This window comes from Triticum urartu, chromosome 7 (assembly GCF_003073215.2).
Source record: "Triticum urartu cultivar G1812 chromosome 7, Tu2.1, whole genome shotgun sequence".
Taxonomy (NCBI): domain Eukaryota; kingdom Viridiplantae; phylum Streptophyta; class Magnoliopsida; order Poales; family Poaceae; genus Triticum; species Triticum urartu.
The window spans coordinates 40,173,676-40,184,382 of NC_053028.1; the positions used below are offsets into that span (position 1 = coordinate 40,173,676).

General features: G+C 42.8%; 1 protein-coding gene and 1 pseudogene across 1 annotated transcript; both read right to left on the reverse strand.

Annotated features, from left to right (window-relative positions):
* Positions 1-1,430: 1,430 nt before the first annotated feature.
* Positions 1,431-5,270, reverse strand: LOC125518280 (annotated as a pseudogene).
* A 166-nt stretch (positions 5,271-5,436) lies between these two features.
* LOC125520112 (hypersensitive-induced response protein 4) lies at positions 5,437-8,526 on the reverse strand. The gene is made up of 5 exons (XM_048684934.1): positions 8,172-8,526; positions 7,151-7,271; positions 6,975-7,066; positions 6,273-6,369; positions 5,437-6,020 (listed from the first exon to the last, which is right to left on the reverse strand). Exons 1-5 carry the CDS (start codon positions 8,364-8,366, stop codon positions 5,659-5,661), a joined length of 867 nt encoding a protein of 288 aa, XP_048540891.1. The 5' UTR covers positions 8,367-8,526; the 3' UTR covers positions 5,437-5,658.
* Between the last annotated feature and the right edge of the window lie 2,181 nt (positions 8,527-10,707).

Genomic DNA, 10,707 nt, shown 5'->3' on the forward strand with positions numbered 1-10,707 from the left:
CTCTTTCTTCTATCTCTGACCGATCCTGCATATATCTCTTTCTTCTATCTCTCTGGCCAATCATTTGTGCGCATATATCTCTTTCTTCTCTCTCTGGCCGATCCTTTGTGGGCATGTTCATCAGTCATGGAAGAGAACCTATATACGTCGGCGAAACGCCGGCAGCCGGGACGGGCTCACCAGTGTAAAGCACCTCAAGGCCGTCCTCCCGGTGACGCTGCGCCACGGCCGCCGTTGCCTCCGCGCTCCGTTCGCCATGTCCGTCGCACCCGCCGAGCTGAGCTCCTTGCATTTACGTATTAGAAACAGGCGGATCAGCTTCTACATGCGCTATACAAACTGGTAAGTGAGCTCCTTTGCTAAATTGCCATCTACTTACTCGAATTCTCACAAATAGAAGTGCAGTCAGAAGGTAACAAGGATGGTATGGTGTGTCTCCATTCACATGGTGTGCAAAAAAATAGTAATTATATTACTAAACTGTTAATGATGCTTTGTGTTATTCTGCAGAGTTGAATTTAGTTTCTATTGTTTTCTTTTTCTGTTCATAGACGAGAGTATAGTCTGAAGGGAAAAAATGGTATGCTCTCAAGGGTGTGCAAGAACAGTGAGATTTATATTATTGAAGGTACTGTTAACAATTTGTTATTTTGCAGGTTTGCTCTCAGTTTTTATTATTGGCAGGTGATTCTTGGTGATAATTCTTCGTAGAGAAACATGTTTGGTAAGTGTATTGTAATATTGACTCCCACCTTTTTATTTACATATAAAGAGGACCAATTGGAAATTATAAATTTAAATGTAAAGCTAACTTCTTTTGGGAAATAACATCATGTCGTTCAGATAATTTGATTTCCCTCTGTGATACTATTTGGCTTTAGTATATCTCAGGACAAACTTGTCAAAAGTTCTATGCTTCATAACTAAAACATAATCTTCTTTTTGTTATTTTATTGGCATCATGATGTGTGCCCGTATGCTCCCTGTCGCATCAAAAAAAATTCAACACCTGGTGCAACGTACGGGCATATACCTAGTATTCTTAAAATGTAAATTAGAGCCTGGATGAAAGTAAGCCACTTGGAATCAGCAGCTGAGCATTTGTATGACCGGGATGGCATGGATTCCAGATACCACATCATCAACTGCTATGGAAAATCCCATCTCCTTTTTATTTCATTCATATAGTTTGATCATCGATGATGATCAACGGTGACATACATACGGGCTCAATATCAGATATTTGCTTTCAACTAGAAGCCTAACAGAATCATCAAATTCTCACAACCGTATCCTGTGAAACTATCAACTTTTGCAAAAAAAAAAAAAAAAAACATAGACACAAATACAAGATGTAGAACAACAGCGCAATTTTTCCTACAAAACTGTTACTTTCTGTATCTTCCAACTGCTCCTGAAATTATTTACATCTAGTCGAGTTGCTTTGTCCAGTCGACTGGCCCCCAGTCCTTCACGAAGCCGGCGACGGCTCGCTTCTGGTCATCCATGGGCACACGCCTTGGACATCGGTCCATGCCCTGCGCTGGCAAGAGGAGCACCCCTCTGATAACATCCAGTCCAAAACCAGTGCTGAATTTGCTCTCATCGTCTATCACGTGGACAAACCCACGGTCCAGCCCAAACTCCACATGGAAGTAGGCGAAGTTCTCCGGAATGACTTGCCGTAGGTCACCGCTCGTCGGGATGAGCTTCTTCGCCTCATGCTGGGACCATTCTTCTTCGGCTTCATCGATCGCCTGAAGAAAACAGAACGGCTTTCATTAGAACCTCAAGCACAGGAGACAGGACAACGAATGGCTCTGGTCATGCAGACAGCAGTACACACTAACCTACCTTTTTGAGGTACATGGGCGCTTTGTGTGAAACTTCGCAGGGGACAGGGATGCATTCGATCATGCAATGCCTCCGTTGCTTGGCCAAGCCTACTGAGGGGGGGGGCAGGAGGGGCGACCGCCCCGGGCCCCCACGATCAAGGGGCCCCTTCCCAGGTACGTACGTATAGCCTGTAGCGTACGCACACAGTGCAGCCAAGCGCACGTTTTTTTTTGGAGAAAATGCAGCCGAGCGCACGTAGTGCTTTCATTCCTCTCCGATCGCTGAATGCCCAAGGTAGTTGGGCCTGTACTGGATCGCTCCACCTAGCCCAAGAAGTAATAGCTACGTTGATTTATCTGGAGCGTCTAATCCCCTTAAATAAAGCTGGACCGCCGGTCAGGATCGGGGGCTAGGAGCCAGGGCACATTCCACTAGCGCGCGCTGCCCTTTTCGCCTAGCTATGAGATCGCCACAGTTAACCTAACGCTTGCTCGAGAAGGAGACCCAAAGATACATGGCTGAGCGTCGGAGCCGGCGGCGCACGGCGTGTAGTTTGTGGATCTGAGCGTTGTCTGTCAGGTCAATGTCTTCCGCTGTACGTATCACTGACCGATATGCTTCTACAGTTTGGGAACAAGGATTTTAGGGTGTAGATCTCAAATAGATTAAGAACAGGATGATGTTCTGGATGCAAATCGTGACGAGTAGTTTTGGGTTGAATTATAGGATGGCACAATAAATTTGCACAACTAGTAGGAGTAACTTTGCACGGTTGCAGATTTGATTTCTAATCTATGAAGAATATTTTGCATATCATTTTTATTTATTTGCTCCTCTAATCTTAATTTCTTGGACACTGCTATTTATAGAATAATAATCTTACCATTAAGCAGTCCAAGAACAACTATGCTTTTTGATCAAATTTCTTTTAGCACTATTCATGGAGTCATTGTCTTCGAACCTTCTATACCTGAAACCATATAACTATGCTCCATCGTTCTAGTAACCTTGATAATTAACATGCCTTCGTATTTCCAAAGATGTCTTTTGATAACGACATTCATATATTTTCTATATATATAGGGATACTTATAAGATCACAATAACACAAATATCAAGTATTCACCAAAAATATTTTTTATATATACATGTATTGATTTATTATTAAGGGCCCCAAAATTTAGTTTCGCCCCGGGCTCCTAAAATCTCAGGACCGGCCCTGAGCCTACAACGGTCTCCAGGAAGACCACGTCCTTGTCCTGCTGCGCGAACATCTTCAGGAGACACTTTTTGAAGTTGCGAATCTCCTCCCAAACCCCGCTGTCAGTTGCTCTAGTTGCAGCTCGTGCTGCAACCACAAAAATCAAAGAATCAGTAAAAATGATTGGAATTCAGATCAGCTGTGACTCGGTTCTCATTGAAGCATGGCGCGAAATACCTGCAACGGAAGAATAAGACAGTGCCCTGGAACAACAGGCTCAAACTGAGGCAGCATCAGGTAAGTGAAGTTTCCTACAGCAACAACCAAATGCTTTGGCCTGGATGGGTTCTCGAAACAGTACAAACAGCGCTCTTTCTGGGTTAAGATGTGCCTATGGGTGCTCTTCTCCTCCTCACCTGTATCTTTACTCTTCCTTCTGGGAGCATCACCCAAATCATCATACTCATCCTCGACGCATCTAGACTTCTAGACACGTTGTAATGTTTGTTCCGAACAATCATATTTGCAGCATGCAGGTCAGCATCTTCTTCCCCTTTCCTCTGCTCAGCTGCAATATGTTTTATCGTATGCGTGCAGTTAGAAAAAAGTAGCCAATAGGATGTTAAGCAAACAGATAAACTATAGGAGCATATATAGTAATAAAGCAATGAGATATAACAATATCTGCACATAGCAGTACATGAGCCGTCTTCAAATTTAACATCTGTTGTGTACTACTGTACTTATTTCAAAATGACAAAACTAAGGGTATGTCAGGTGCCTTGTATACATGGGCTCGCTTCACTTCAGTGGCAACTGCCAAGTACGACCGGCACTGGTTTAAACAAATACACAAAGCAACGGAACTTAGATGCTATAAGAATTTTGACCAGCAAAGAGACTGAATTTGTTTCAACCGCACCGCAGGGGATACAAACAGGAGAAAGCCTCACTTAACATGCATACCGGAAAATCATATTAACTAATAATAGGTAAAGCAAATGAACTCTGGCGTAACATAGACTAACCTGATTGAGGTCCTTCCCTTCTCATGCCTAGGCTCATCAGCAGAAGTGTCTTGGTCCCCCAGCACAGCCTCCATTCCTCTCTGATATGCTCTCTGAAAATGAACAAACATCAGTTAAGAGGTCATGTGATCTTGCTCTTGCATAAAGAAGAAGAAATCCTGTCAACAGTCAACACACAGCAACAGCAGCTGCAGCACTTACCGAAAGCTGGCCAGCTTCTTCATGCTTGCCTTTCATTCGAAGGCGGAGAACCTCCGCAGCTAACTGGTTCTCATTCAGCTTCCAAGCGCGAACCGAATGTGACACCTATTTGACGGGACTTATCAGTCGGCGAATCCCTATTTGACGCCCGCAGGCGACCTCATAATTAACTGGGTAGGCCCAGTAACAGGTTTGGTACTGCTTTGTTCGTTGCGTGTTTTTTTCTGTTTGCAGTTTTTTTGTTCTGGTTTTGTTTAGGTACTCCCCATCCGTTTTTGTCAAGATACTCCCCCAGCTGGTATTATGAGGATTCTAGAAGGTTCCATGAATGGGTTTTTTCAGTTTCTTGTCTTCACTTTTTTTTGCTCGTTTTTCTTTTCTTTATCTTTTTTGTTTGCTTTTTCTTTTCATTTATAAATCTACTATTTTCTATACATAATTTTTTTTCAAAATAAGGTAAACTATTTTTAATGTATTCTGAACATTTCTTTAATATATGATGAACATTTTCTAAAATATATGCAAAACATTTTTTTATATATACGGTTAACATTTTGTAAACACAAACTGAACATTTCTTTATATATATGGTGAACGCTTCTTAAATACATGTTGAACATTTTTTAAATATAATGTGAATATTTGTTTAGACATAAAGTGAACATTTTCAAAACATATGTTTTTTCTGAAGTCTTTTTTATACATCAAATTTATTTTAATAGTATATTTTTTATAAATATATTTTCCAGATATTTTTTATTTAGTTAATATATATTTTTGCACAAAAATTAGAACAACGTAAATGGGCCACAACACTTCCAGTCCATTTAGGTCGACGTGGGAGTGTCCTGTTTCCTCATCTATCTGACGCCTGATATAGAACAACTACCATTTGTCATGCACAGTGGAGTCCGCACCGCTCCTGGCAGCTACTCCCTCCGTTCCAAATTACTCGTCGCAGAAATGAATGTATCTAGAACTAAAATACATCTAGATACATCCATTTCCGCGATGAGTATTCCAGAACGGAGGAAGTACAACTCTTGACCCAGGAGCGGCGAGTCGCCATGCCATGGCCCCAAAGCGTTGGCGAAATTAGTGCAAAGCTAGAACTTCAAATAAATTGGAGCGGAATAGTTCCCATCACATCTCAAACAAGTAAACCCAATGTAAAATCTAACACAAAATGTTTCCCATTTTATGATTATATAATACCAGAATTCGACAATCTTCATGCACAACCAAGTCCCTGCGCCTGTATTATTACACACTAAAAACAAATAAATAAGTAGTCTACTATAATTCTAACAATATATATAAACAGATCGACTCTCCCCGCCTCACGCAGAAAACCCATCCAACCAAACCATACACGTGGCAGACAGCCACGGCCTACAGGCCGCTGCTCGACGCCTCCATCATGCCGGTGCGGATCTGGTCGCCGATGTCCTTGACGTGGCCCGGGCCATGGGGGATGAACACTGTGGTGGTCTTCGAGTTGTCCCCGAGCTCCTTGATGGTGTCGAAGTACTGGGTGACCATGATCAGGTCCATCACCTCCTTGGCGCTCGTGCCCGACACCGAATGCGAGAAGTTGAGGATGTTCTCCCGCAGGCCGTCCGTGATAGCCTGCCGCTGCTTGGCGATGCCGACACCTGACAGGTACTTAGCCTCGGCCTCCCCTTCCGCCTTCTTCACCAGATGGATCTTCTCCGCTTCTCCTTTGTAGACACTCGCAAGCTGGAGCCGTTGGGCTGTGACAAGGGTTGACAGGCTAAAGTGAGCACACATGCATATAAACAGAACTGCTTAGAGCCTAAACAAGTGTACTCTATTAGAGAACAACCATATGAAGCATGAGAAGAGAAGACAGCAATTTAAGAGTTGGGTAAGAACTGAGATAAGTTTTGAAGACAATCCAGCATGTAATAAACATTTCCCAGGCTGTACAACCTGAAAACAGGACTCTGGATACACATACACTACTGCTCAAAACAGCATTATACCTGCATTTATGTCGTTCATTGCTCTGCGGACAGCAGCATCAGGGATGATGTCAACCATGAGAATGTGCTCAATGCTGTAACCATAATCTGACATCACCTGGACAAACAGAGGTAGGATTCATCAAGTTAACAAGTTTCCATGCAAGACAGAAAAAAGCAGTACTCAGCAGAGCCATCCAAGAAGATGATGTACATAACACAGGATCACTTTCTCAAGAGATGGTGTAATAAGAAGAAACAACAAAGCATAGTGGATACTGCAGAGGGAAACAGTTCTTTTAGGGGACAAACAGGCATTACCCACCAGCAATAACAATAAGGGTAAACAGCAGATAGCATTGTACAAATCAGACAAGAATATGGTTATCTCAGAAATTAAAACCAATCATCCAAGGAAGAAACAAATATGCTGCTTATAATTTGATAACCATGTACTTGTCTGAGCAGTGACATAAGTTGAACTGAACTATTTTAGTGGTATTAAGTGAACCATAAATCCAATTTTCACAAAAATGTAGTAACATCTGTGGGCATCAGAATAGCATGTTTGACCAAAATCCAGTGTAATGGTACACATTGGGGCAAAGAAAACTGAATAAAATAAATTGCTGACCAATCCAGCAGAATGATTTAAATACATGAAACAATGTGCCATGGCAGTATGTAATACATGTAACAAGAAAAATAGGTTAATGGAGTTACCTTTTCAAGCTCCTCAAGTACAGCCTTTGCAACATCATTCTTTTGCTCAAAAAGACTGTCCAGCTCCATTCTTGGAACTATGGCTCGAACCACTATTTTCCAGGAAAAGAACACCAGCCACCAGCTTAGGCTTTGAAGAAACAGTATAAACGGCACAGCAAGATATTAATATTTACCATCAAAGACGTAGGACTGAATTTGCTGTTGGGGATTCTGCAACTCATAGAATGCATCATCTGCATTCTCCTTAACAACCCGGTATTGAATTGTACAGATCAGCTGAACAAACACATTATCCTGCAGGGGAAAAAGAGATAATCGATTGTTTCAGCAAGTACAGAATCAAGCAAAGCCATCGATGTTATGACAATGGCCCTTCAATGACACATATTTCCCTTTGATTTTTAACTACCATAGCTTATCCATCATATGGTCAGAAACTCTGAATGTGTGAACGATTGGGTTATTATGGCCAAGTTTCCAAACATCTGCCATCAGAAGAAAAAATAGATAAAAAGGAAGGTTTGCTCCAGCTATAAACCCAATTGAATTGCAGATAACCCAACGTTGTGCAAGCAATGTTCTCCCACTGTCACACATAATTTCTCAGCCAATATTAACATCATCCCAAGACGTAACACTACTCTATTTTTTCACATTCAGAGATACTTGAGCGGCCATAGCTAGCATCCCTGCGTGCTGCAATCGCATTGTAACACGACAATGATTTGAACTACCAAGCACCTCCCAAAGGACAACCCAGAACTGGTCTGGAACGGCAAAACAAATTTCCCCACTAGATTACATGGGGACTGCAACAACCCGCAACCACATATGCATTATTATGTGTCTACTGAAGTAGAAACTAGTACCATGACATTATTGATAGGGTCGCTCTACCGGACCAGACACATAATTTCTCTGCCAATACTACCGGGATGCCTTGGCCAGGGGTGTTTCAACTCATGGCAACAACCTTCCCAACGCTGCAGAGAGTTGGGTAACCAGGACCAATTAATTCCTAGTAGCATCCCAGCAGAAGCAATCGCGTCTGCCTCTCTTCCAGCGGTCAGTAGTAATCGCGAATCTAGCGCCGGCGAGTGACAACGGCGATCGATCTAGGAAGACTACCATCAATCCAGGGGGAACAGAGCAGAGCAGAGCAATCGTGACGTGGCAGGGAGGAAGGAGGCGAACCTTGGTCTTGGTCTCGACCTTTACGTCGAGCGACTGGACGCGGGTGGAGAGGGTCCCGGCGACGAGCTCGCCGGCGAAGGGGTTGAAGAAGTGGAGGCCCGGCTCGGCGAGGCGGAGGAAGCGGCCCCACTTCTCCACCACCGCCACGTTGGCCTGCTCCACGCACCCGCAGAAGAGGAAGAAGGCGCTCACCATCTCCGCTGCTTCCCTTCTCCCGTCGGCCGGCCGGCGGATCGGTCGATGGATTCCGGCGACGGATTCGGCGTGCGGCGCGGGGGGTTTCCGTTCCGATTGCGGTGCGCGGCGCTTACTTTTCTCCCCTTCCGACCCGCTTTCCCCTTTTCTGATTTGTTTTATGTACGGGTGCGGCACGGAAGGAAGCCGCGTAGGCGTACCTGGGAGGGGAGGCGTCCTGGCCGTGCGAGCAGCGTCCACGTGGCGCTGGGGAGAAAAGTGTGCTGTGCTACTTCCGGAAAGAGAAGATATTTGGAGATACTACTCGATGAAATATCTGGTGGAAAGGGAGTCATGGTAAAAGCTCCGTAGAAATTAAACAACGGTGAAAAAAAGTAGAGTATTCACTTATGTTATTCTTTTGCAGTAAAACTTTTCAACAATGGCAAGTACCGCTAAAAATTGGGAATAATATGTTGCTTAGAGGGAAAGGCAAATGACGATGGAACATTCTTCCTTTGTTTTTAAGGGAATGAATCTGTCCTTGCTTATCGATGACGAAAGACTGTATATAATGTGAGTGGGTGCGATATATAGACGCAACACGATCCTTACTACTCCCTCCGGGTTTTTTATAAGACATTTCGGACAGCTGAGATTGAACTGTTTTGGGCACTATCTGAAAATTCTACAACTTCTTATAAATTGAATGGAGGGAGTAGTAATGATTGCTAAACTTAAGATGGTTGCTAATAAGCAGAAATTATCCCTAACTAGTTACAAAATTGTGTGTGGTTTTCTTCAATGTTGTTTTTTTAATAGGTTTTTCATGTTGGAATCCGGAATGAGCACATGTATCGACCTTTCATTTGAGTTGTACACTACATATATAGGCTAGCCAAGCATAAAACTCAAAGAGGATAGTTGACATTTGCAGCTTTGCTCTCTTTCTTGTTGGATTAAGCCATCCCTTGTATCGAATATATCCAAGACCTGCAATTCGTTAGGAATGAACAAATTATCCACCTCATGAGGGTGAACAAGACCTTTGCCTTCTTGTTTTCCTCTTGATCTCCGAGAATCCATATTGACGAGAACGTTATTGACTTGAGAGTTGGATCCAAAACCTTTGGTTGCATGTGTTTTTAGTTCTATTCTTTCTCTTTAGTTAGTTATATATTTTCTTTGTTTGTTTCATTCCTGAAGATCTGGACAACTGCCCCTCCCCCTTAGGCCTTGTTTGGTAGAGGGGGTTTCCAGCCCCAAAAGGGGTGGGGATTTGAGGGGATTCGGTGAATCCATCTCTTCCACCCAATCCTCTCAAATCCCCCTGAATTCCCAATCCCCCTCTAGTCACAATCCTTTTTGTATAGAAGTGTTTTTTGATACGCAGGGTTTGCATATTGATTTACGATGGTGCAAGACATCCAAAAATCCAATCTTTACAAGCAAAACAACATCATAACAGAAAAACTTGCTACAGGTAGAATCCACACGTAAAACTAATCATGTTGCTACAGAAGTGTAGAAGCACTATGGTGATCATCAAGCTCGTGCTAGGTGACTCGCTCTGGCAGCCATTGTGGGAACACTTTATCATTGCCGACCAAACAATATCGTCCACTGCAAGACTGTGGACAAAGCCTCCACCATGCTTGCAAGTCAAGCACTATCCATCAGGGAGCTCGGCAAGGCATGTACCACTAGCTAAATGTCCGCCATTTGCACTGCAAAAATTCAAGATCATAGCAAGAGCTTAGTATTAATGTTGTCTTTCTCAGGTGAATGGCAAAAAGAATCGGTGCCGAGAAGATAGGAGATGGCTACTTACCAAATCTTAGTTGAGGATGTAACCTGAAAAAATAAACTAACAAGGGGGACTCCACAAAAATAATCACTATGACCTTTATAAACCAGAGAACACATACAGCCACAATATGAAGGATCACTCAATAGCAGCAAGAGAATCATATGAGAACTACAATCTTAGTGGCAAACAGTTAGACATTTCCATAGTAGTACTGCATCTTCATGTCTTCTCCAACAAAAGCAGTACAGACCAACTTGGAATAGTATACAAAACAAGAAACAAACTGTGTAAGATCTTATCTGTTAATTGATTATGATTCAGGCAAAGGAAAACTCGGAATAGGCATGTAAGATGATACATAATCATTCAGACTAGAAACAAACATCCACCTAATCAATCGAGTGACTGATGACGACTTGTACAATACAAGGTATAAAGAATGTTTATAAGCACGATTCCTCCAGACAAACATGTGCAACTGAACGAGCATCTGACCCTAATTATAAACATAAACGAATGCAAATAAAAATGAATATACACCAAACTTGGGAT